We start from the raw sequence: 27,542 nt of genomic DNA, 5'->3' as shown, positions 1-27,542 counted from the left end.
GAGAGAGGGGCTGAAGACAGTCAGTTAGAGGAGAGGAGTTGATGAGACGAAAAGCTTTTGATTCCACCCTGTCTAGAAAGATGTTACAAAGAAACGTTTCTTGCTTGAGAACGTCAGGTGTGCATGTTTTGGTGCTCAGATGATTCTCTCTCTCTCTCTCTCTCTCTCTCTCTCTCTCTCTCTCTCTCTCTCTCTCTCTCTCTCTCTCTCTCTCTCTGTCTTGTTACTGAGGCTCGTACTTTTAAATACGTTGTTCTTTCATTATGACTATTTATAAAGGCCACATAGCCGTGTTTTCAAGAGTCTACACTGACTGGCCCTTATTCTGAAACACTTCTACTACTTTCCAAGTTGAATTTACACCGGTTTTTAAGGGGTGTTTTTACGGTTCTAATGACTTATTAAGAAATTAATCGAACCGAGGCTAGATAACAGTTCACCCATGTGAGAACGACAGAAAGCCTTAACTAGTGTCGTCATGAGAGAAAGCGAAAAAAAATTAGCACAGACTATAAAAATTACCCTCGAAATTACCAGGTAAAATACACTTTCCATACTATACGCTATATGACAAGGTATTATTTCCAAGAATATTGAAATATATGTAGGAAAAAAATCGAATAAAGGTGTCTTGGAAAAAAAATAACACACGAAATTAACACCATGGATGTCTTGCTCTATGAACTTTTATCTTCTGCTTTTTTTTTTCTTCTTCTTTCTTTCTTTTCACGGCACCTGAAAGGTATGTCCATTTCGACGCCACGTCACCGTCACTCAGCCGCTACCAAGCATTCAACATCCTTGGCCGCCACTGACTGATGGCTGAGCGGCCCGAGTCTGACAAGCGTACAGCCTCACGTGGGCAAAGCACCACACATGTAGGTGCAGGAAGCGTTCTGAAGTCCTGATCCGAATTTCAGGAGAACATAGCAAATTTCATAAAAAAAAAAAAAAAAAAAAAAAAAAAAAAAAAATCTGGTTTCTGGAGATTAATCAGAATTTCAATGTATCTGTCGATACTCATCAAACATTTTAATAATAATAATAATAATAATAATAATAATAATAAGAAGAAGAAGAAGAAGAAGAAGAATGACAGCTTGAGGGCCCCTGCCTAGGCCTTAGGGAGCACTATATAGCCGCGTAATTCTCGTACTGTATACCAAGAAACTTTTTTTTTTTTTTTGCTTTTTTTCATGTTTCAGCAGTCAGCAAATTAACTGCTGAATTGAAAGGGGTGCATACGCTCATAAAAAAAAAAAAAAAAAAAAAAAGGCAAGAACAACTACTCTATCATGGCTGGTTGCACGTGTTTTTAGGGGCTTTTTTTTCTAGTTATAGTGACAGATTAACATGATTTGTATAAAAATAACAGTAGAAGTACTTTTGAAAGCACGGCTTATCATCTTTGTGTTCTTTATAAATAGTCATGACGAAAGGACGTGTTTAAAAATACGAGGCTCGGAAACGAGAGAGAGAGAGAGAGAGAGAGAAAATCAGCTGAGCGCCAAAACACGCACACCTGACGTTCTCGAGCAAGGAACGTTTCTCTATAACATCCTTGTTTTTCAGTGACCGTAACCGTGCTGTATTGTGGCCCCTTCGCTCTCAGGTGAGATGAACATTTCCAAGATATGAATGAAGGACAGACTGTAGCCACTTTGCTGGGAGATCAATTTGGAATCCTTTATAAAGGCTTGCTAGGTTGGATACATTGGGATGTATACACGCCGACAACATTCTGTGAAATATTTCAGTATTACATACGATGTTTTCTGTACGTAATCGGCATCAGTTAAGATTAGGTTAGCAAATTCTCATGTCTACCTACCCCTTTCCTAAATTATACTGTTTTAGTAAATTCCTTGGCCACAATGAAATGTTTATGAAATGCCTGTCAAAGGGGATATCCAAGACCTCTCTCTCTCTCTCTCTCTCTCTCTCTCTCTCTCTCTCTCTCTCTCTCTCTCTCTCTCTCTCTCTCTCTCTCTCTCTCTCTCTCAGATTTTTCATCTCAAAATATATTCTCATTCACAGAATCTCATTTCTTATCTATCTATCTATCTGTCTATCCCTCAGAACTCATTCTTCTTTATGTTTATATAAATTATTTGCTACTTATCATGTAAGATAAATGAAATGTGTACTTTCAGGAACCTTCCTTGCCACGATGGCAGATGGATTGCTGTCACTGTCATGGAAAAACCACATGTCCACCTTTTCCCACATGCTGTCAGTTGTTCGGGATGTGGTAAGACTACCCGTGGAAATTATTATAAGTAAAAAATTCAGATTGTGCTTATTTAACATAGATTTTATGACACAGAACTATTTATCTCAAGTCAAAAATGAAGATCTACCGTAAAGTTGATAAACTAGCTACCTATTTACTACTGAAGTGATTGCTACCATTATTCTTAATTTCTAAGTCACAGTTTAATGTAAAAAATATATGATAAGCACTAAGTAATTATCATGAAATAATCACAAACACCAAATATTGGTATAAATTCAGATGCTTATGCTCTTGAATGCAAGATGACTGATGCTAATGTGGGAATTACTCTTGAGGAATTGAGATGAACATTGCATAGCCAACTACAGACATTGCCGTTCCCATACACCATTCCTCTTGTAACACCCAGTGAATTTTTCTTGTATTGTCAATCTTTTTTATTTTTATTTTTTTTTTTTATTAATTTTTATTATTTTTTTTATTTATTCATTTATTTTATTTTATTTTATTTTATATTTTTTTTTGTAAGATTTTAGCACATGATTGTAAGTCCTTTTGCTTTTAACTTACAAATCTGTCTGACACTTATTTTCATTGTTGTGTGCATGTTCTCCATTATGTATGAGATGCTGTTGTGGGCTGTGGGAGCAATGGTAAAGCTCAAGGGAAGAAAGAAAAGTCTCTACGGCTGACAAACATTTTCTTTTGTTTCAAAATTCAGATTATTTTTTTCTTTTAAGAGGAATTTGTATTTTAGATATGACAGATTTTATGTCAAAAGTTAAATCCAGGAAATGAAAACTGTCAAACCAAAGTCTTTATTGTAAGTGAAAACTTAAGATTACATGAGCAACATTAATATTTAGGAAGTTCTATTTACTTTGGATTTATGCTCTTCTTATGACATGATATTGTTTGGGTTCCAGAAGTTTACATGGATAAAAGATGTATTCAACTCGCTTTTTCTTTTCTTTTCAGGCGAGGTATACAGACGTGACAATAGCTTGTGATGGAAAATTTTATCCAGCTCATAAACTGGTGTTATCAACTTGCAGTGACTATTTTCTAAAGATGTTTGAAATTACTTCATGTAAACACCCAGTGATTGTTATCAGGGATGTGAAGTGTAAGAACATGGAAGCATTGCTGAGTTACATGTACGCTGGTGTTGTGAATGTAAGTCAGAGTGACCTGCCACAGCTCATCAAAGCTGCTGAGATGCTGGAAATCAAAGGTTTGGCTGTGGCTGATGATCCTCCCAGTGACAGCAAAAGACCAGCTCAGACCAGAGACACCCCTGTGGACCACAGCAGCCCAAATCCAAAACGACCAAGACAAGATGAAAAGAGGCTGTCAAATCGGGCGGAAACACTCAATGTTAATTCTCCTGCTCCACCTCAATCATCTCCATTAAGGAAAGATGACAATCTGGATGAGCAAACGAATGCCCATAATGTTTATGAAAAAGTGAATCAGAAGCAAACCCAGAGTGAACTTAGGCAAGACAGAAAAGACTCAAGTTGCAACAGATCTGAGCAGCTGGACAGTAAACATGGTTTGGACCACTTGACCCTTCCAAGAGGAAATGAAAATGAGGTGACTGAAATCAGATAATATTGGAAAGTTGAATTCTCTCACCTGTCCTTATAATGTCGCAGACAAAATTCCATCAATATTTAAGCCCTGAATGTTAGAGTACAAATTTTAGATTGATATATGAGTAAATGAGGTTAAGAAGTGAAAAGGGAAGCACATTTATAGTTTCAAAGCAAATTCATAAAAAACTTAGATTATCATGAAATTATTTAAAATGGATTGAGGAAGATTAGAGAAAAGAATATTTTAGGAAACGTGTGCTATGAATGTGTTAAGTTCTTGGCAGAAATGGAACATCAATGATATAGTTAGGTGTCAAACAAAGTTGCACATAATCTATTTATCTGTATATCTCTGATGCTTCACTTCCTTTGCTAGCAATCCCAAGGGGGATGGCTATGGAAGAAGAGCCTCAATCTCTCCCTGCCCAAGCATTCTCTTCCTGCTTGTTCAAGTGCTTTTTATGTATAATAATCAACTTGTACATAAACAAGCAAGAGTTCATTTTGTTCTGAGAAGGTTCCAAGTCCCTTTTTTCTGTTCCTTTTAGTTTCCCTCATGATAAATAAGGGATGTGGTGGCAGTATCTTCCAACCCTGTATATATAAGAAAGAAAAACCTACATGAATTTTTCATAAGATTTCATAAATAATCATTCATCCTTCAGTCATACATTTAGTAAGTAAAGATTCATAGGATTACATAAATAATTGTTCCCATTTAAACTTTCAATAAATCCTCAGAGATATAAATTTGAAAAGTTTTGCATTGATAAGATACTCTATAATTATTCAAATGTAAGTGATATTATAGCTTTAATAACAGTTGTATTTTTAATGGAGTTCAGTGTCAAGACTAACGAAGCTATTCTGCAGGTGGCAAGTGGGAGTGTTATCAAAGAGGAGAAAATTGAGTTGGAAAATGAAAAGGAGACAGCAGATATAGGGTATGAATATGATTGTTTGATGACCGACCTTATTGGGGATGGAGGAGGAGACACCAAAGAACACGGTGCATCAATGGAACCTTTCAACCACTCCTTGAATGAAGAGTCATTCAGTGCTGAGGCAGGACCTTCTGGATTGCAAGTGGTAAGATGATAGTTACATAAAATTCTCATTCTCTCTTTCATTAATTTGTACTTATTTCAATAAAAGTACATTTTCTTACTTTGCCTACAATACTGCTAGAATAGTTCTGCTCAAAATTGTTGTTACTATCTTTATGTACAAGTGCACAACAGAGATGATTGTGTTCTAGAGTCATACATTCCACACTCCCTTCCAAAGCCTGTAAATCTTGGTTTAGCTGAGTTTGCCTTCATGCTGTCCAGGAAAGAGTCAACTCACAGGCAATACCTTAGCCTTTCATCTCATGAGACTTGTGCCCTTTATATTTCTCCTCAAAATCATGCCAAGTCTGTCTTATATGTCAAAAGCTCTTCATCAAAAGAAAGCCAACAATTTTTTTTTATGATTCCCTTCTTATGACTCCTGGCACCTACTTAAAAATATCTCCAACAGTTTTTCTTCATCTTACCTCTCTCTCTCTCTCTCTCTCTCTCTCTCTCTCTCTCTCTCTCTCTCTCTCTCTCTCTCTCTCTCTCTCTCTCTCTCTCTCTCTCTCTCTCTCTCTCTCTCTCTCTCTCTCTCTCTCTCTCTCTCTCTCTCTCTCTCTCTCTCTCTCTCTCTCTCTCTCTCTCTCTCTCTCTCTCTCTCTCTCTCTCTCTCTCTCTCTCTCTCTCTCTCTCTCTCTCTCTCTCTCTCTCTCTCTCTCTCTCTCTCTCTCTCTCTCTCTCTCTCTCTCTCTCTCTCTCTCTCTCTCTCTCTCTCTCTCTCTCTCTCTCTCTCTCTCTCTCTCTCTCTCTCTCTCTCTCTCTCTCTCTCTCTCTCTCTCTCTCTCTCTCTCTCTCTCTCTCTCTCTCTCTCTCTCTCTCTCTCTCTCTCTCTCTCTCTCTCTCTCTCTCTCTCTCTCTCTCTCAATGGCTCCACTGCCATCTCCTTTATATCCTAAAACTAAACTCTTCTCGCAGACCTTTGCTGACAGCTCCACAGTGAATGATTGTGAACTGATTCCTTCTTGACTCTTGCTATATCATGTCTGTTATTAAGATTCTTGATGATGATGTTCTCAATCCCATGATATCACATGTCTAATATGATTACTCCATTATTTTACATGTCATCATTAAAGCCTCATATTTATCTTATTCATCTTTATTATGTCTGCTGTCTTTTGCAGTCGTAGGACATAGCACTTGGAGGCACCTATGTAATTCTTATACACTGACACAGGCTTTTAAATAAACCATTCATGTCTTTCACAGTGGCCTGCCCTTGGTGAAGGTGTAGAATCAGCTAGTCAGGGCTACACTGGAGGCCTACCCATAGGAAATCCACCCAGGGCAACAGCCACTTCAAATGGAACATATGGTGAGTGTCTGGAAACAGTGGTTGTACTTGTTTTCACCTTTTTCGTTTTCTTACCCTTACTTGTTGGAATTGCATTTGAGCACACAAGATCATGTTGTCTATATTACAAACTCTTGAATATCTTGAACCTCTCCTCCTATTGTATCCTTACTTTTTTTTTTTTTCTTCTTCTTCTTCCCAACATTAAAAGTGATCTTTCCCCAGTACAGCCAGGTCAGATATACTGCAGGGGGACGTCCTGCCTTAGATGATATTTGTGTCAGTTTTAATGAAAGCAGTGGCAGAAAATTGCTATGGTTTTGACCTGGCTAAGACAGGACCCCCCCAAAAAATTAGATGAAATATTGCCAGGCTACCTACAATACTTAAAAAATTTTATGCATATAGGTGAAGGTAACAAATACACAGGAATTAATAAAACACCAAAAGGTTAATAAACCAGAATCAGCACAACACAGTAACAGTCATTAAAAAAACATTCCAAACCTTTGTTCTCACACAGCTGATGAATGCTCACTTGTATATCAGATCACTTACATGTGTCTTATATCCATGGATAAATCACTTTGTTAACTTTAGATAGTTGCAGCACCATTTAAATGCTAATTTTTGTCTTGGAGTACTAGTATAGTACAGAAATGAACATTAAAAAACAAACATGCCAAACCATTGTTTACACAGGCAGCTGATGAACACTCAAGTGTTTATATCAACTATATTTCAGTCCATTTAATCTTCATATCTTCCCTAGTTGGTGTTCACACACTCATTGTTATCTGGGAGAAATGCTATGGCCTTCATCACTAAATGTAAATGATGTAAGCAGAGATGACTTCACTGCTGTAGGTCACAAGAGAGAACTGTACAGTTGCCTTGTCAGGCAGCCACAGTTCAGCTGCTAAATTTGCATCCCTGTGGCTGCTGCGGGTGATAGTGGCCCGCTCTCTACCTCCACATTAGAGTTACTGCATTAGGGACTTTCATGCGGCTCATCCCTGCATTAGGGTTTTGAGTTCCCAGTGATACAGTATGATGCAGAGGCAAACTGACTCCCTGTTAGATGGGATTTTGATTAGGAGCAACCTGACTATAGTCTCTCTCTCTCTCTCTCTCTCTCTCTCTCTCTCTCTCTCTCTCTCTCTCTCTCTCTCTCTCTCTCTCTCTCTCTCTCTCTCTCTCTCTCTCTCTCTCTCTCCTTGTTTTTCAATGAATGAATTTATTATTATTTATTTACTTATTTATTTATTTATCTATTTATTATTTTTTTATTGTTTCATGAATTATCTTTGTATTTCTGCACCATATCAGGATACTCTTTATCTGCTCTACTTCCAAAGCTCATTCCATTCCCTTCATGTCAAACACTCCTGTAATGGAAATAAAAAAGAAGAAATACCTTCCCCTATCCTTGACAAACCCCTGTCACTTTTCGCCCATGTTCCACCACTGGGCTGTAGACTCAGGCATCAATTGACTGTTCGACAGACCTTCACCTTTTTTTTTTTTCTTTTTCTTTTTACAAAAAAAATAAATAAATAAATAAAACTTACCATCTTAATATATATACATACACACTAGCGACTCCATATATCTGGAGTACAGTATTTATGATCTCTCTAATCAGCTCAGTAAAGCTCACAACTTCTTATTTGCAATCTCAGAAACCAAAAGCAGAAGACGATGGTTTGATATGCTGATGAGTAGGAGAAATGGTCTTTGGAGCTTTCTTCTTTTATACAATACATATAGAATGTACACATATGTACAGAGACTAGAGCCTCACATTGCTCGGTATGAGGCAACTCTGGGTCTCTTCACCACTGACATGGATTTTTATGTGGATTACCAGTAGTTACATGACATTATCATGTAACAATCTGAGGGAACTGCATACCTAGATATTTGGCCAACACTTCCAATTATATTGATATTATGTCAGGTCTCTTAAGGAATCGCAAAATCTTGTGTTTGGCCTAACACATTCAGCTGTGCATGATCCTCTTTTTACTATACTTTACCTACGAAATTTGTCACACATTGCTGCTAACTATAAAATGAAACGTAACAATACCTAATATTGCTTGGCCATGCAAAAAGGACTTCATGTCCATGTCATCTATAAGACTTAATACTGAAAACAATAACATAACAATGTGAGATCCTCAGGTGTTGGTGCAATACCTTAGCTTGAAGCTCAGAAGACCAACAAAGCAACAATGTGGGTACTGCACATTATCTGCTACTCATTTGACTTACTTCATCTATAGTGCTAATCAGGAACTTTCCTTTCCTTTTACATCAGTTATTAATTATGAGTGTGGATGAAAGAAGTGCAAAGGTAATTTCCTTCACTTTAAGCATATACTGGGCTGCAATACCCATTATAGATGATGTTAAAAACAAGAATATAAGAACGAATATACAGAGGAAGTCTATTCCATTTCTTTGCTCTGTCTCTTTTGGTCACCTTTTTTTTTTTGTCATGCAGGTAATACAGTGGCATAATAGCTTGATCTGATCAGTTGTGGGAGAAAGGAACATTTACCTTTTTTTTTTTTTTCTGAAGTTTTGTAGCTGTTGGCTGTTTCTCTTTCCATGTGAAACTGTCTGTCTATTTTTAAGATTGGATATGTTTAACAGGAGAATCAGTATTTTCTTGAACTGGAGGCAAAACTTCATAAAGGCAATTTTTGTGATAAATTCACATGCCCTTGCTCATAACTATTAAAATGATAGCCTCATAAGTGAACTAGGAAGATGACTGCTGTTTCTTTGAGTAAGATGGTGATTCTCAACAGGTGAGGAAAGTTACTGATGATGAGCAAACTGTGAAAGGACAAGTCTTGGGAGAAATGAACAACTTTGCAACTCCATACAAGAGATATCACTGTTCTTTCTGTGAATATACAACAAATAATGCTACCTGTCACAAGCGGCACTTGCGCACTCACACTGGTGAGAAGCCATTCCACTGCCCGTACTGCCCAGTGAAGTGTACTCGCAAAGCCACACTGCTCACCCACATACAGTGTCACACAGGGGAGACACCTCTTATGTGTTCACATTGCTCTTATGTTTCAAGGCAAAAAAGTAATCTTAATAGGCACATTAAAAGATACCATAGAAATTTATGAAATGGGCCAGTTTATTATGATAAGTAACACTTGTGTTCAGATTGAAGATCCTGTGAAACACTATAACCACTTCAGTGTATCAGCATAGTAATTTTATGACTTTGATGTATGGGTATATACTGAAAGTATTTTCATAGCTTTTCCTCACAGAATTTCATTGCAAAAGATATGTAATAGTAATATTTCTTCCTTAAAACAATAATGTTCCCTCACTATTTTTAGTTTGACTCCTTGTGTCTTAATTCTCAGAACCTGTTATTGATAGATATAGTTAATGATCATTTAATTGACATGTTGCTGAAGTAGTTACCTAATGGTGACATAAAGGTTCGGCTATTTTTTTTTTTTTTTTTTTTTTTAAGTTTGCAGACATACAAATTACTGGAATAAAATTACTCTCTCTTTTATATCCTATTTGGGAAAGTACGTCATTCTGTTGAACATTTCATAAGAAGCAGCATATTTTTTTATTCATGATTAGTGTATGATTTGACTTTTGTGTATTATAGAGTCTAGCCGAGGACATAAAAAAGGTAAATAAATAAATGCGTACTGGGCCACTCCCTAAAAGAAACAACTGGAGAATAATCTATAATCTGTACAGGGCAACTTGATCAGTTATTTCAACTCCTAGCCACTAATATCTTTCAAACAGTAGTCCTGTGTATCTAACCTGAATAGATTATCAGATTTGTCAGTCAGTGACAGTCTCAGAACACAGCAGGAAAAGCTTATACATGTGTATCAAAAGAGTGATCCAACAGTGACTAGTAAGAAGAAACAGAATTCATAGTAAAACAGGTGGTGTTTATGCCTAGCTGATTTTGTGATAGCCCACATGTCTGTATATTTAATTATGATAATGGTATTTGTGGAAATCCTGCAGAAATACCACAGCAAAAGTCTTAACTATTTCTATTCATCCAGATCAACCAACCATGCTCCTGTTCTCACCTTCATTCATATATATTCTATATCTTAAAGTTGTCTTACCATTTTACATAATATCAAAAGTTATGAGACTAGGCCTACAGTATTGGCAAAAACATCTGAATGATCAAAAGTTATGAGACTAGGCCTACAGTATTGGCAAAAACATCTGAATGCCAGAATATTTTGCTATTTGCTAAAGGATTCTAATTCTATGTGCATCTTCCCCATACTATTATGTGAGCATTTAGTTTACCAGCATGTGGCATCTGCTCGTCCTTGGTGATTGCATGAGGAGAGCATAGAATAACTGCCAGTGCTGCTTTGACTGACAAAGGAGAAGGTCATTAATTACTCACCATTTCATTATGCTTATATTTGTAATAAAGCTTGTTATTGATTATTTGACCACATGTGAGTAAAGATGGTGGTACAAACTTTTCTAGAGAGGAAAGAGCATAGACTATTGCATGGAGACAAGAAAATCTATTTATTACTGAAATTGCTAGATTAATGAAGTGGATAAAATCCCCCATCCATGCCACCCTGGTCACTGCTGAGGGACTGCCTCCTGATGCTATTCACATTGTAAATCTGGTTCTGGATGGCCTAGGAAGATGACAGAACTACTGACAAACTAGTGAAAAGAGAAGTTTTAGTGTGGCAGTAGGTGATGGCGGTCTGTTTACTTAAAACAAGGAAACCAATGAATACTATGGGGTATAAACAAGTTTTGGGAGATGTTTTGTTGCCTTGTTACCAGTTGCATGATGCAACCAGTTGGATGCAGTTGTACTTCATGCAGGAGAGTGCACTGTGCCACTGTGCAAAATCTGTGACAGGGTGGTTCTCTGAAAACATAATCCAGCTGCTGGATTGGCCAGGAAACTTCCCTGACTTGAATCCAATAGAAGTGAAGCTTAATGACTGTGACACTTCATCTATATAGAAATTAAAAACTGCAGTTTTGCCATTGCAGGAAAGTGACTTAACACCAGAATACTTCTAAAGATTTACTCATTCCATGTCAAACAGGAACACAGCAAGTATTGAAACACAGCAAGTATTAACATCAGTCAGAGAAGGAATTAATATCAGTCCTGCTGGTTGTGTTCTAGAAAAATAAAAGGTAAATAGCAACATTCATATTTTTTTTTGCCAACATTTTATTTACAAGAAAATACTTGACTTAATTTTAGGCACAATCCCCATCAAAATATTCCTCTTGAATCGTGATATAGTCCTTATCATGTTTCTATAGTATATATGTGTCAGAAATGTTATTTTGGGTTATATATAGTTAAATAACATCAGACTTTACCGTTGACCCAAGTGTATTGGATGACAGTAATTATTGCATTCACCAGGTAGTGGGTTAGTGTACCATCAGGCCATCATACACATTACATGGGATGTGCATTGGATCCTCCTTGAATGCTTTGTGTTCCAAATTTTGGTATTCTTGAATATTTCTTTTTAGTGGATCTGATTCTTGTCTCCACTCCAGCAGTGTTCTTCATAATTATGATGATTATATATCTGTTTGTTTGTGTGAGGAAGTGTGTAATATGGAATGCATTTCCTATATAACAGTATAAGCTTATAAGCTTTGTAGTACAGTACATATTACTATATTTATTTACTGTATATTCAAAAAGTAGAATTTTTATTGTTGTGCTACCTCTGAGGAGATACGGAAAGGAATCAAACAAAAGCATATGCACACAGAAATTTTATATTTAATATAAAGATTATAGTGTAAAAAGCGGAAAATTGTAGGCATGCAGTAAGATGAAATAATAATTGTATAGCAATGGTTTAGATTTGATTTATTATTGAATGGTATTATATCATAACATCTTTCAAAGTAAAAAGGCAGGTTCTGCTTTAGAGGAAAAATATTAAAATAACCAACAGTATAGTGTAAAGTTCTGATAGCATTCTATTTTTTTACTGAAATGAAAAATATATTTAAAAAATCCTTTTAGTATGTGTAAAGACTTATTATAGATTTGAAACACCAAAAACAAAAACATAAAAAAATGTACTTATATTCACAATTCACACATCTTGTACATCTTTATGTAATGAGCAAAAAATAAATGCTAAATTTGCATGACTTTTCCATGTTTGTTTCAATTTTCTTTTAAAGTACAGGAGTAATTGCAATGTTTCTTTGTGTAATACAATACTGTGTATGTTTCTGAGGCCTTCTGCATGGGAGGCTAAGATGGGCATTGCCTACAGGTGGGGTCTGAAAGTGAGTGCCGGTGGGTGGCACGAGGCATGGCTCAAGGACCGGCATTCAGCTTCAGTTCCAGGAGCAGCAAGAAGCACCACCTCAGGAAGGTTCACCAGTGTCCATTTTGTAGCTATGCCACAGGTTTTCATCACAATCTGACCAAGCATGTGAGGACTCACACGGGAGAGAAGCCCTATGTGTGCACTCGGTGTCCGTTCCGGGCCAATCAAAACAGCAGTCTCAAGAGGCACATGCATAAAATACACAATGAAGGTAAGTCTTTGTATTCAGTTTATGACAGTGGTGTACTCTCCTACTATCCTGTGCTAGTATTCTTTATAATTTATGTAGGCCTTTAGCAGAACAATAAGATGTGGGAAGGTACTTACATGCCACATCCTGAAATAGGGAAAAATATGTTCAAAGCTCATCATAACTATATTATCTGGGTCTTTCTGTACAGTAGGTTAACACAAGACAAACACACAAGTAAATTTCTCTCTCTCTCTCTCTCTCTCTCTCTCTCTCTCTCTCTCTCTCTCTCTCTCTCTCTCTCTCTCTCTCTCTCTGTGTGTGTGTGTGTGCGTCGTGTTTTTTGTCTGTCATTTACATAGTCATTTAGTAATATTTTATTCTGTGATTTTTGTCATCCCAAAATTACTTTGCTAATTCTAAAGTATTTAAATCTATTAAAATTGGAATAATAGTAAGGTGAGATTTTTTTTCCCAGCAGCTTGTGGTCAAGACAGAATACAAGTGAGAGTGCAAGTAGTGCCTCAAGTGTAGCGGCAGCAGGGCGTTGCTCAGCTCATCTTGCCACTCTGTTGTTGCAGCTGAACTGTGCAGAATTTTTGTAAATCTAAGTGACTTTGTTAACTTGTTGTAAAGTATGTATTTATATTTATAGAAATACTGCAGAGGTTATCTTCATGCATGCTAAACCTTGCATTCCAAGTGCAAAAGACAAATTGATGTTCAAATATAGAGCAGTGAGTACATGGAAAAATAAACCGTGTATGATTTACATCCTGTTTCTGTTAGTTTTAATTTGTTTAATTTTGATTGTGAAATTGATTTATTCACTTCCACTTTTACCATTTTTTAATGAAGGAGCACTTTTCTTTCAACTTTCTCAAAGGGGCAATTATGGATGCCAGGCGCAGTGCAATGATTTGAGGAAAAATTGGACGGAATTGAAATTTGGTTGTAAATGTGAAAGATAAAATCAATTGCTGATGGTTGCAGTGCACCCCCGACTGAAGCTGTTTGTAAAACTATTATAATAGCATAAATAACATGAAGGGTGGTGAGTAACCTGGTGAATATGGTAGTGACTGGTCCTTTCCAGTGAGATTAATGTCCTTTGCTGCATTACATATAATTTTTGTAATCTTTCTCTTTATTTAATATTGTACTCAGGAATTGTTCTGGGCTAAGGAGTTACTCACTTAGAAAAAAAAATTATATATATATATATATATATATATATATATATATATATATATATATATATATATATATATATATATATATATATATATATATATATATATATATATATATATATATATATATATATATATTTTTTTTTTTTAGTGGTGATAGAGATTCATAGACACAACTTTGACTGATATCAGTCTAATCTCGTGTAATGTGACCAACTAAGTTCCTCCAGCACTGCAAGTTCTCATGTGTAGAACTGAAAAAAACAATGGAAATAAGGGAACTGCTTTCATGGCAGATACCCATAAATAAACTTGTATGTAATTTAACATAAAAAAACAATACATATATTGCAATATACATTATGTGCATAACTGTGTATTCTAAAAAGAATATGTAAATGAGTTACAAATAAGAAAAGAGTATGGTGCACTCACCAGAACATGTCAGTAGTACAGGGTGATACAGGTGAAATGGCACAATTGTAGCCAAGTTGAAATGACATTCTAGTAGGTTAAAAACTGGTGTAGTAGGGATGCAGCCTTGTCACACCCTCTGTGGCCAGGATAGGAAAATATTGCCATCTTATTTCTTGCTCATTGTAAAGGGTGACTGAAAAGGGGTGGAGTGAGGGGACTACAGTCCTTTCATTCTTAACTTGTAACTGGAGCCTAAGCTACTTTTGTAACTTTATCACTGATTGCACAGTGGGTATTGTAACCTCATCTCATGTGTCTTAAGCTGTTGATGCACGACAATAGTAGTTAGTTGTGTGCTCGTGTTTGTCTTCACCTTGTTGAGCCGCTGTTGTCTTGTGCCTGCAGCTTTAGATAAAAAAAAAATTGCTCACCAATCTCCCTTTCTACCTTATCTAAAATCTGATACCACCATCATGTCCAGGAGTTCATCACATACCACAGTTTATGTTTATGGTGCCATGTTGATGATTTCATGAAAAATGAAGCAGAACAAAAAAGTGGTGTAAACATTTTCAGCCACAGCTATGACTTTAACTTACATTATCTCAATAATTCTTTGTAAATTTTAACTTTGTTTTAACACATTCATTATCATATGTCACTCTTCTGTCCATTAATCAAGAAACCAAGTAAGTATTGTGCAAAATTAAGGAGATGGAGGAAAGACAAGTAAAACTTACAGGATGGAGAAGCAAGGATCTTTGATAAACAGAAGGGAAGCTGACTGAGCCATGGATCAGTATAGTACAAGAGCTACTTCCCAATCAGTGAGGAGGTTACAGAAATAGCTTGAACTCCAATTGCCAGATATGAATGAATGGACTATAGAATCCCCCTCTGAGGAGGATACTGTGTGAATGTGAATGAAAAGAGTGTCAGGAAAGTGAATACTTATCATTTGCTTTTGAGATTTTTGTCTGATTATTTGTGTTGTGTTTCTGCTTTTCTAATAGAATGCTTTTTCAAATGTGTGAGAAAGGGTAAACTGTATAAACAAAATAATGCACTATTATCATTATTATTTACTTATGTGAGCATAAATCTGTCTGTCCATTTGTCTGTCTATCCATATATCTATCTACCTACCTGCCTACCTACTTACCTAGTTTCCATCTATCTATGTCTATCTGTCTATCTATCTATCTATCTATCTGTCTATATATATATATATATATATATATATATATATATATATATATATATATATATATATATATATATATATATATATATATATATATATATATATATATATATATATATATATGTGTGTGTGTGTGTGTGTGTGTGTGTGTGTGTGTGTGTGTGTGTGTGTGTGTGTGTGTGTGTGTGTATAGCTGTAGGGCTTTTCATGAAGATTGCTAGATATGCTTACCAACTGTCCATTGTACATTGTGGTGAATTGAGGAAGGATTCTCTCTCTCTCTCTCTCTCTCTCTCTCTCTCTCTCTCTCTCTCTCTCTCTCTCTCTCTCTCTCTCTCTCTCTCTCTCTACTGTAGATAACTTGTAGTGGTTAAGGCCTGAGGAAGAGAGATCAGGACTTAGCAAGCTGATTGTCATGATTACATTACAGGTCCTGGAGTCATCAAACTTAGACAGTGGAAGTGTTGCGGCAGGATTAAAATCACACAAGATGCATCACTGTCCATATTGCTCTTATTCAGCTGGATTCAACTACCTCCTCCTACGACACATTCGAACTCATACTGGAGAGAAGCCGTACTGGTGTCCACAGTGTTCTTACCGGGCCTCTCGGAAAGACTCCCTCAAGCAGCACATGAGCACACACACTCCAATTGCCAAGACTGAATGATTTTGAATGACTGATTGAGAATTAAATATATATTTTTGCTGTGGGTAGTTTGCATATCACAATGAAGTGTTAGGTTATCAAAATCCTGAGAGTTTAAAGCATTTCCTTGTTGTGATGGTGAAAATAAGCATCACATGACCACTCTCACACCACCGCCAAGCCAGCACCACAACAAATTTTCTTTCATATCATATACATTATTATTATTATTATTATTATTATTATTATTATTATTATTATTATTATTATTATTATTACTACTACTACTACTACTACTACTGCATGAAAAGGTATCAGTACAGTATATTAGGTTTTTATTAATTCTCTTAAATTTAATGGTTCTAAAATAAATGGAGTATAAAATATCAGGATGGTGCAGCAATGTATTGGCAATTCAATATCCATCACACACATAAAAACAATAGTGAATGGTGATTGTAAACCATGTAGTGATTCATTCTTAAGGAAATGCAAATAATGATTTAACCCTTATTTAGGATTACCAAAGAAGGAAGTGTGACAAACCTTAGAAATGTGATGTCTCATTTTTTTAAAAAGCTAACAGTGTAGTAAGTAATTAAGTTTACTATGCTAGTAGTTAAAAACCTCAATATATTTTCCTTAGCAGAAATTGGAATGTGTGGGAAGGTTCATGTGGGTTAGAAGCATCAGACGCCGTGAGAGGAAAAAGCTGAACTCAAAAGGCAAACCTGACCTTTCCTCCATGACGTGAGATATTCTGAAGCACACCACATTACCTGTCAAGACGCAAGACGCAGCATTATTTCCTTCCTGACACACGTTTTTCGGCTTTCACTATTGGCTAAGTTTGATGGAGAGGAAGCAGAAAGGTTATTTAGCCACGGAGAACCGAGTGTGGAATAAGATATAAACTAAAGAAATCCGATAACTCTCTCTCTCTCTCTCTCTGTGCATCAAACACACCAATTACTAACGATGCCATGGTATCTTACTCGAAGATTTTACACTTCACGTTATACTTCTGGTAACAGCTATTTTACCTCCTTAACCATACGTTATAATGATCTCACATAAATCTCTCTGGAGGAATCAAATTTGTGAATTCACTCTACCATCGTCTCACTTTTCCCACATTCAAGATACTGTTCCAAAAAGTTATCCCTCATACGCAATCAACTACACAATAAATTGCGTTGGCGATCATTCAGTTAAGGCATAGTCACATCCCTATTCCCTTCCTCCAGTGTTTTGATGTGCTCTCTCCCTGTATTGATGTGGCGCCCCGTTTATCTAGCCGCTCAGCGGCCCACCCCTGCCCCTGCCTCTCGCCGTGCCTGGTGCAAAGGAGTCACTACAGTGGAATGTTACTCTACACACACACACACACACACACACACACACACACACACACACACACACACACGTATTATATAGGACATGGTACCGTTCGTACCAATCTATCAATGAATCGATTTGTCTGATCAAAGGAGGTAGTTTATAACAAGAATTGTGAAAAAGCCACCGCAAAATTGCGAATCGTTCAGTTATCAACACTGCTGGTGGTCCGAGAGTCTATTTACATGTTAATGTAATTTACACTCGGTGGAATGGCAAGCGAAACAAGTCCTTTCTCTGTCGGCAATAAAACCGAACATATAAGACGGCATTGCTTTGGTCCTGATTCGCCTTTCCCAATGCACAATAAAAGCACACCCTCTTAGTGCCTTCATGGTTCGTGTTCAAATCAGCTTCATGTGTACCTTCATTACTGCTTGGAGTTCCGGGCGGCACCCGAGGGATCACCAGAATCTTTGAGCCGTCCTCTTCGCATACAAGACACAGTTTTCGATTGAGATCAGTAAAGGATCTCATTTACTCTGAGACTAGAAAGCCCAGGCAAAAGATGAGATGCCTCTGTAGCCTTTCATCCTAGCTGATGGCGGGGTACATGACAGTGGTTCTAGGACAACTGAACCAGTGACAACTGAACCAGTGACAACTGAACCAGTGACAACTGAACAAGTGGACGACTGAACCAGTGGACAATTGAACCAGTGACAACTGAACCTGTGGACGACTGAACCAGTGGACGACTGAACCAGTGGGCAATTGAACCAGTGACAACTGAACCTGTGGTCGACTGAACCAGTGGGCAATTGAACCAGTAAAAACTGCACCAGTCGACAAGTGACAATGAAACCAGAAAAAAATGGTAACAAAAGCATATTAAAATTCATTCATTAACCTAACTTAACTTAACCAAACCAAACCTAACCTAGCTTAACCTAATCTAACCTAACCTAACCTACCCTAACCTAACCTAACCTAACCAAACCTAACCTAACCTAACCTAACCTTTCTTTTCTTTCTTCGTTTTCTCCTTCCTTCCCTTCTTCCCTTTTTCCTTCCTTCCTTTCCTCCTTCCTTCCTTCCTTCCCTCCTTCCTTCCCTCCTTCCTTATTCCTTTTTCCTTTTTTCCCTACCTCCCTCCCTCCCTCCTTGTGAAAGCTGGGTACAGACTGACGACCATGATGCCGTAGCAAACAGATAACATTTTTTGACACTGGTTCAATTGTCACTGGTTCAGTTGTCACTGGTTCAGTTGTCACTGGTTCAATTGTCACTGGTTCAGTTGTCACTGGTTTAGTTGTCCACTGGTTCAGTTGTCACTGGTTCAGTGGTTCACTGGTTCAGTTGTCCACTGGTTCAGTTGTCCACTGGTTCAGTTGTCCACTGGCTCAGTTGTCCACTGGTCCAATTGTCACTGGTCCAATTGTCACTGGTTCAGTTGTCACTGGTTCAGTTGTCCGGGCACCCATGACAGTGTTTTGCCCTCAGCATGACTTAGCCGGTATCACTGGTCTGGGACTGGGGTATTAATGGATGTGGGTTTGGTGTAGTACAGGTGCAAAAACACCCCAAAAAACACACAAACTACCCTTAAACACACAAAAAACACACAAACTACCCTTAAACACCCAAAAACACCCCAAAAAACACACAAACGACCCTTAAACACCCAAAAAACACACAAAAAACACACAAACGACTCTTAAACACCAAAAAACACACAAACGACCCTTAAACACCCAAAAAACACACAAACTACCCTTAAACACCCCTTACACACCCCAACAACGCCCCAGACACCCCGACACACACCATCTCACCTCGTAGGAAGTAATAACAACAGGCAGGACTTGGACAGGACACCCTTCTATTTCCACAGCCTTTCGGATCACCTCCCTCTTCTCCACTCTCTCACTCTCTGACCCGTGGTACAGCAGAGTGGGAATCTGTGGGGCAAGGGGGGGTGTGAGAGAGAGAGAGAGAGAGAGAGAGAGAGAGAGAGAGAGAGAGAGAGAGAGAGAGAGAGAGAGAGAGAGAGAGAGAGAGAGAGAGAGAGAGAGAGAGAGAGAGAATTTAGGTTAGGTTAAGTTAGGTTAGGTTAAGTTAGGTTAAGTTATGTTAGGTTAGGTTAGGTTAGGTTAGGTTAAGTTAGGTTAGGTCAGGTTAAGTTAGGTTAGGTCAGGTTAGGTTAGGTTAGGTTAGGCTGAGTTAGATTAGGTTAGGTTAGGTTAAGTTAGATTAGCTTAGGTTAGGCTGGGCTGAGTTAGGTTAGCTTAAGTTAGGTTAGGTTAGGTCAGGCTAGGTTAGGTTAGGCTAGGTTAGGTTGAGTTAGATTAGGTTAAGTTAGGTTAGGTTAGGTTAAGTTAAGTTAGGTTAGGTTAGGTTAACTTAGGTTAGGTTAAATTAGGTTAGGTTAGGCTGGGCTAGGTTAGACTGGGCTGAGTTAGGTTAGGTTAGGCTGGACTGAGGTTAGGTTAGGTTAGTCTGGGCTAGGTTAGGCTGGGCTGAGTTAAGTTAAGTTAGGTTAGGTTAGGTCAGGTCAGGTTAGGTTAGTCTGGACAACACGAAGATCAGGGTAAGACTCACTCAGCCATCCAGTTTGGCAGCGTGGAGAGCGGGGCACACACCAGGAAGGGCCCGGCCACTCCCTGCTCCACCAAATGACACACCAAGGCGATAAACTGGACAGTCTTGCCCAGGCCCATCTCATCTCCCAGAATGCCGTTGATCCCGTTCTTGTAAAGTGTCTGGGGGGGATGATGGGTTAGTGGTGGTGGTGGTGGTGGTTGTAGATGGGAGGAGAGGAGAGGAGAGGAGGAGGAGGAGAAAGAGCAGTAGTAGTAGTAGTAGTAGTAGTGATGGTGGTACTGGCAGCTTGAGAGAGAGAGAGAGAGAGAGAGAGAGAGAGAGAGAGAGAGAGAGAGAGAGAGAGAGAGAGAGAGAGAGAGAGAGAGAGAGAGAGAGAGAGAACAAATCACAACAAACACAAAAAGTAAAAAAAAATTTAAAAACATTTAAACCCCCAAAAAACTCACCCGCAGCCTCTCACTCTCTCTCACACCCTCTCACTCTCTCCCACACTCACCAGTAACCAAGAAAACCCATCTAGCTGGTAACTTCTCAAGACTCCATTTCGGAAAAGCTTAGGTTGCGCCACTCTTGTCATCTCCTCTTGCGGCTTCTTCACCCCTTCTGCGTGCCTCTTGACTGTCTGTCGGGGGGAGGAAGGGTGAGTGGGGATGTAGGCGAGGGGTGAAGGGCTGTAAGGGGTGTTTTTGTGTGTGTTTTGGGGTGTGTGTGTGTGTGTGTGTGTGTGTGTGTGTGTGTGTGTGTGTGTGTGTGTGTGTGTGTGTGTGTGTGTGTGAGTTGTGAAATACAAAATTATTTCCTTATATTAACTTAGAGAGAGAGAGAGAGAGAGAGAGAGAGAGAGAGAGAGAGAGAGAGAGAGAGAGAGAGAGAGAGAGAGAGAGAGAGAGAGAGAGAGAGAGAGAGAGAGAGAGAGAGAGAGAGAAATGTATAAAAATAAATTTAAAAAAATTGAGAAAAACAAAGAAAGAAACAAACAAACACTTACATCTTCATCAATAACATCAGTAATTTGATAGGAAGAATTATCATTCCTCTTCCTCTTCCCTCCTCCTCCTCCTCCTCCTCTTCTCTTCCTCTTCCCACTTGCAGTTGATTGTGATTCTTGAGAGGACCCTGAGAGAGAGAGAGAGTGAGAGAGAGCAGGTGTGGGTATCAGGAAGCATTTCAGGTGTGTGAAGCAGGCATTGAGGGCAGATGTGTGTGTCTGTGCGTGTGTGTAGATTTGGGAGAGTTTGCAGGTGTAGGAAACGTGTGTGTGTGTGTGTGTGTTGGTTAGGGAGAGTTTCAGGTGTATCAGACAGGTGTGGAGGCCAGGTGTGGATGTACAAGGGGTGTTTGTAAGGTTAGGAAGGCTGGCAGGTGTGGGGAGCAGGTGTTGGTGCAGAAATAGTGTCTATAAGGGTGTTTAATATTCATGTTCGGCTACTACTACTACTACTTACTATAAGACTGAGAACTTCCATTTTCATCATCCTGGGATAGTCTGGTCCTGCAAGAGAGAGAGAGAGAGAGAGAGAGAGAGAGAGAGAGAGAGAGAGAGAGAGAGAGAGAGAGAGAGAGAGAGAGAGAGAGAGAGAGAGAGAGCAAACATTTCAATATACAAGATAAATTAATGTTTTTTTGTTTTTAATTAATGTAACTTAAACTAACATGACCTGACCTAACGACCTGACCTAACTTAAGCACAAAAGCAAAGGAGAAGGAAGGAACTGCATGCAAAGGAACCTAACCTGACCTAACCTGACCTGACCTGACCTACCTGATATTTTTCTGTGCCTCAATTTGCTGCAGTAGAAATTGACTGTAGAACTACGACTTTGTGAGAAGATGCATCAGTCTCTTGTATATATAAGGTAGTAGTAGTAGTAGTAGTAGTAGTAGTAGTAGTAGTAGTAGTAGTAGTAGTAGTAGTAGTAGTAGTAGTAGTAGTAGTAGTAGTAGTAGTTGTTGTAGAGAGAGAGAGAGAGAGAGAGAGAGAGAGAGAGAGAGAGAGAGAGAGAGAGAGAGAGAGAGAGAATTGTAAGTTTTAAATCCTTGACACATCCTCTCTCTCTCTCTCTCTCTCTCTCTCTCTCTCTCAGTAAAGCAAATTCTAATCATAGTTAAGTTAACCAACACACACACACACACACACACACACACACACACACACACACACACACACACACACACACACACTGCATAAGCATATGTACAACGAAAGACAAGGCAACACACACACACACACACACACACACACACACACACACACACACACACACACACACTGCATCACCATCTGTACAACGAAAGACAAGGCAACACACACACACACACACACACTGCATCACCATCTGTACAACGAAAGACAAGGCAACACACGGGAACAGGCGTCTATGTACCGTTGGCTGTTATGTACCACCAGCTTCTATGTACCATCCCAGGCTGCTATGCACCATGCATGGCTGCTATGTATCTGGCTGCTATGTACCATGTATGGCTGCTATGTAACTCAGATAGTATTAACACATAAGTACCTTATCACCACAACTACCAACCACAAAATGCAATGAATAAATATAATTTAAAGAGATGTAAAGTGCAATAAGAAACTTTGATTACAGAATTATTATAATTTAAAGAAATGTAAATTGTAATATTAAACTTTACAAAGTTAATATAAACCATTACAAAGTTATACCCAGAACGGTGGAGGACTCTGAACCTACCTAACTACCTAACAACATAGAAAAAAAACAAGTTAGCTGAGCAGTGGCTCAGCAAGCTTGTTGATGGCTGGAGGTGAACAGTTACTGAACTCTATGCTAAATAGAGTGGACAGAGGCACAAGGTTCGAAGCCCCACCATGGCTCCTTCGAGACTAGTGGATCTGCTCAGCATTTACTTCCTAACTCTAGTGGACGTGCACTCTCAGTCATCCTTTTTATACCACCATGGCATCAGCGGTTTCCCTTTGCTGAGGATGTGGATTGTGTGTTCGCCCTAGACAGGAATCCCTTATCTGTGACCAATCGCGCCAGAGAAGGACAACGTCCAAAACACCCTGAAGATGCCAGTTTTGAATTAAACAGAGATCATGTTCCCGAGGACTTTCTTCAAGCTGATCTATTTGAAAATGGGCAACGGCATCTCATATTTGCAACGTCTATTCAGTTGCAACACATGTCCAAGTCTAAAACTTGGTACGTGGGCGGAACTTTTAAACTTGTTCATACCCCTTTTGTTCAACTTTTAAGTGTCCACAGTTTTATAAAGAAGGATGAAATTATGAAACAGGTTCCATTGTGCTTTGTCCTAATGTCAAGAAGAAAGAAAAAGGACTACGTAGCTGTCCTAAGAAAAAATCACTGAGTTAACACCAACATCAGTTTGAGAGGTTGTTGTGGATTTTGAGAAAGCACTACGGTCGGCAGTGCGAGTGTGTCTTCCCGAGGCTTCCATTCATGGCTGCTGGTTTCACTGGGCCCAAGCAGTCTACCGAAGAGTAAAAACACTAGGTCTACAAAATGCCTATATTAATCAACTCGCTGTAAGACAATTCATTCAGCAGTTAATGGCACTGCCAAACTTACCTCCATCACATATAGAGCCAGCTTTTCGCCATATCACTAGCCAGCCACTTCCTGATCAACGATTAAAAGATCTCATTACTTACTATAATAAAATGTGGATCAGGAATGAGATGCATCCTCCACATTCTTGGAGCTGTTACAAACGCCCTGTTCGGACTAACAACGATGTAGAAGGGTGGCACCATGCGATTAACATGCAAAAAAACAATTCAATTAACATGTACTTCTTAATTAGTATTCTCCATGATGAAGCCAGTAGAATTCCCATCATTGTAAAACTAGTTAAACAAAAGAAAATGCACAGATACCAAAGGAAGCATGCTGTCAAAAAGCAAATTGACCTTGATGACCTCTGGATGAAATATGAGAACAAATTCATATCAACATCAGACTTTCTAAACCGCTGTGCCGAACTGATGGATCATGTAGATGAATAAGAATGTATCAACAATGTAGCATGCTGAATTCTATTGCTTGACAACTTTTAATTATTGTATGCAATTTTAATATGTTTATTGCTTGATTTTATTGCTTGACAACTTTTAATTATTGTATGCAATTTTAATATGTTTATTGCTTGATTTCATTGCTTGACAACTTTTAATTATTGCATGCAATTTTAATATGTTTATGGTTTTGTGTTTATGGTTGTGTTTGGATGAAATATGAGAACAAACATTGTATTAACAATGTGCAGCTTGCTAAATTTTATTGCTTGACAACTTTTAATTATTGTATACAATTTCAATATGTTTATGGTTTTGTGTTTTATCTCCTTGTGTGTTTTTATTTCCTTACTTGGTATCTGGTACATAGCAGCCTTGTTTGGTGCATACAAGCCAAAGTAGTGGTACATAAGAGCCAGTACATAGCAGCCCAACAATGGTACATATAAGCCAAACAAGTGGTACATAGGAGCCGGTACATAGCAGCCGACGGTACATAGCATCTAGCATTCCACACACACACACACACACACACACACACACACACACACACACACACACACCTTGAAATACCTTGAAAAAAACACTGAATATTTACTGGGAGGGACTGGAAGGGAGTTAGGGAAGGTACCACTCTGATAACGTCACGTTATCAGATCCCCCTACACGTGCATCTAGTAGCTTCATATATCACAACACACGCTATAACACCCCTGACACGCTTCTACTATCACAGCCCCTCCCCAAAACACCCCAGAATCTTTTATTTTACCTCAAGCACACCACTTCTACCCTCAAAGACCCAATGCTTATCTGCAACATGCCTATAACATAACCAAAACACCTCAAAAGCAACTCCAATCACACTGAAATATCTTAAAACACCTTAAACATACCCAGAACACTCCTAAACGCACAAAAAACATCCTAAACACATCGAAAGTGCACCAAAATATCCCCAAACACACTTAAAATACTCCAAAACTCACCCAAATTGACTTAAAACGCATCCAAAGTACACCGTACCTACCCAAAACACACTCAAACTCATCCATAACATCCCAAAACACACTTAAAACATCCCAAAACACGGAAACGGCCCAAAACACGCTTAAAACATCCCAAAACACACCCAGACTGACCTAAAATACCCACAAACGCACCCAAAACTCACCCGTATCCACACAAAACACACCCAAACTCATCCATAACATCCCAAAACACACTTGAAACATCCCAAAACATTGAAAACAGTCCAAAACACACTTAAAGCACTCCTAAACAAGTCTAAGACACCCCAAAACACACCAGGAACGCTAAATATTGACTCCAACATCACCAAATCCCATCAACACACATTCCAACACACCCTAAACACCTCCACACACATTCCAACACCCCCTAAACACACCAAATACACTGAAAGCACTGTCACGGAAGACAAATACTACAAAGACAGACAAGGCAGCAGGGAAAATTAACCTAAATATTGTTTTCTTAGCATTTTTCTGTTTTACCACCTCCTCTATTCCTTCTCCCTTCCTCTTCCTCTTCTATTTCTCTTATTTTCTTACTCATTCTACTCTTATCTACACGTCTGAGTTTAGGAACACGTGGAAACACCAGAAAAACACTGCAAAATACGATAAATATTACCGAGGAGACAGCGGAGCCGATCAAGGTCCCGGGTCCATGATGGCGGCCGTGACGTCACGGCTAATTTACGTACCGTAACGGAATTCATTTTGAAATTGACCCCTCGAAAAAATGGAGCTAGGCTGGAATGCCTTATATATTCTGACTTGACAAATACTTAAAAAAATATTCACAATATTATAACAGCTCCAGCCTGAGTAGTATTTAAAAAATATCCAAATGAAATATGGAAAAAAGGTTGAAATATTCGGCACAATTTAAATCATTGAAAAGTCCACAACATTTGAATTTTTAGGAACGTAAAAAATTTTAAAAAATCTGAACTATCATCTTACACCATCAAAAGTTACCTGGAACAAGAATAAACAAATAAAACCGAAATTGTGTAAAAAATACGTGTTGGAACCTAAATACGATTAAAAACCACTGCAAAGTCCACCCATTTTGACTCAACAACAAGATAAAACACTTTAAAACATACAAACTATTTTTTCAAGCAATGAAAAGTTAGTTACAAGCTGAAATAGAGAGACAATAACACAAAAAGTGTTGTAATCACAACTTTTAACAGGACCATAAACCATTTTTAAAGTCCACTTATTTCTCTCAACAGGAACGAAAAAACACTTTAAAAATCATAAGCAATTTTTAGAAATACAAAAGACGTAATTAGAGCGTGAAATAAAAAAACAAGTTTGTCAAAATACTGCCAAAAAAACCCCCCTCATTTTCGTCAAGCAACACAAAATTGAACACAACTCAACACAAGCAACGAAAACACTTCTAAAGCAAATAATTATTTTTATAAACCATAAAAACATGCTATACCAGCAAAATAAAGAAGTTAAGAAAAATAACAAAAAAATATTGGAACCCACAGGTTGAAGCAGGTTGGCAGAGGTAGCCAGGCATCATGGCGGCCCTTGACAGTGGAGAGAACGGCCGCTATTTTGCCTGTTATTCTTCCATCGTAACTAAATGAGGCAATGGCGGATATATCTAGCTAGCGGATATGAAAGCCTAGTCATGTGGCTCCACTTAGTGACGTGTTAGGCTTAACAATAAGTGAGAAATGAAGCAGATATTGGCGGAGAAATGGGGAAGGCTGCCTCCACCTCAGCTGATAACATTAGACAAGTGGGTTTTTTTGACGTTTTTATAATTCCTGTCATGGTTAATTAGTAAGAGTTTTGTGGTGGAGGCTTGGAGCGCTTGTGACACCGTGGAATGCTGAGTCACATCGATATATTCCTAACGAGGTGCAAAAACATGAAATACGAGGCTTAACAATAAGCAGTAAGGTTAACCACTCACCTGACAGCCCTGTGTTGTTGTTGTTGTTGTTGTGGGTGACTCGTAACAACACTATCACAGTTACCGCCTATTACATCACACTGTGTAAATTAGCTGGCTGGACAAGTGGTGGATGGGTTTCTTACCAATATTATTAGCCTTGGTGGCCCTGTAGGCACCTCCCGGCAGGCACCAAGCTTGAACCAGCACACGCAGGCAGCCACGGCCCCTGTCACTGTATTGTTCTGCGAAAATACGTTAAATAAAGCAACAGTTTATGACACCCTTTGAACATAGTGCCTTGCTGTCTGACCTGACGGCTGGTGCTGTGTCGTCCCTCCCAGC

General features: G+C 38.4%; 2 protein-coding genes across 19 annotated transcripts; one reads left to right on the top strand and one right to left on the bottom strand.

Annotated features, from left to right (window-relative positions):
* The first annotated feature begins 1,455 nt into the window (after window positions 1-1,455).
* LOC135103062 (protein abrupt-like) lies at window positions 1,456-16,345 on the top strand. 6 transcript variants are annotated; one of them, XR_010269907.1, is made up of 7 exons: window positions 1,456-1,612; window positions 2,154-2,251; window positions 3,215-3,832; window positions 4,708-4,923; window positions 6,159-6,264; window positions 12,576-12,843; window positions 13,304-13,580. XR_010269907.1 is itself a non-coding variant. In XM_064009009.1 (6 exons), the coding sequence occupies exons 2-6, from the start codon at window positions 2,171-2,173 to the stop codon at window positions 16,300-16,302; spliced, it is 1,257 nt and encodes a 418-aa protein (XP_063865079.1). In that variant the 5' UTR covers window positions 1,456-1,612; window positions 2,154-2,170; the 3' UTR covers window positions 16,303-16,345. The 6 variants fall into 6 exon arrangements, 2 of the variants coding, with proteins under 2 accessions (XP_063865079.1, XP_063865080.1); XR_010269906.1 differs by having other exon boundaries at window positions 13,301-13,580; XR_010269904.1 differs by having other exon boundaries at window positions 9,063-12,843.
* LOC135103064 (lymphoid-specific helicase-like) lies at window positions 12,831-27,542 on the bottom strand. 13 transcript variants are annotated; one of them, XM_064009012.1, is made up of 9 exons: window positions 27,344-27,542; window positions 23,594-23,704; window positions 21,673-21,719; window positions 21,216-21,343; window positions 20,724-20,849; window positions 20,225-20,385; window positions 19,459-19,584; window positions 14,451-14,837; window positions 12,831-12,969 (listed from the first exon to the last, which is right to left on the bottom strand). In XM_064009012.1, coding segments are annotated over exons 2-7 (522 nt in total). In that variant the 5' UTR covers window positions 23,596-23,704; window positions 27,344-27,542; the 3' UTR covers window positions 12,831-12,969; window positions 14,451-14,837; window positions 19,459-19,526. The 13 variants fall into 13 exon arrangements, 8 of the variants coding, with proteins under 8 accessions (XP_063865082.1, XP_063865086.1, XP_063865087.1 ...); XM_064009016.1 differs by having other exon boundaries at window positions 14,451-14,568; XR_010269911.1 differs by lacking the exon at window positions 12,831-12,969 and adding an exon at window positions 14,153-14,269 and having other exon boundaries at window positions 22,612-23,704.

Source organism: Scylla paramamosain, chromosome 8, assembly GCF_035594125.1.
Source record: "Scylla paramamosain isolate STU-SP2022 chromosome 8, ASM3559412v1, whole genome shotgun sequence".
NCBI lineage: Eukaryota > Metazoa > Arthropoda > Malacostraca > Decapoda > Portunidae > Scylla > Scylla paramamosain.
The sequence above is the reverse complement of the archived record's forward strand: the minus strand, read 5'-3'. Positions and strand labels throughout refer to the sequence as shown.

Bases quoted from the DNA above. Each gene is read 5' to 3' on its own strand.
- LOC135103062 (XM_064009009.1), top strand. From the start codon at position 2,171: ATGGCAGATGGATTGCTGTCACTGTCATGGAAAAACCACATGTCCACC. The intron at 4,924-6,158 runs GTAAGATGATAG...TGTCTTTCACAG, and splicing joins GACCTTCTGGATTGCAAGTG to TGGCCTGCCCTTGGTGAAGG. The intron at 6,265-16,066 runs GTGAGTGTCTGG...ATTACATTACAG, and splicing joins CACTTCAAATGGAACATATG to GTCCTGGAGTCATCAAACTT.
- LOC135103064 (XM_064009012.1), bottom strand. The intron at 20,850-21,215 runs GTAAGTGTTTGT...TCCCCCCGACAG, and splicing joins CTGATGTTATTGATGAAGAT to ACAGTCAAGAGGCACGCAGA. The intron at 20,386-20,723 runs GTGAGTGTGGGA...CATCCCCCCCAG, and splicing joins ATGGGTTTTCTTGGTTACTG to ACACTTTACAAGAACGGGAT.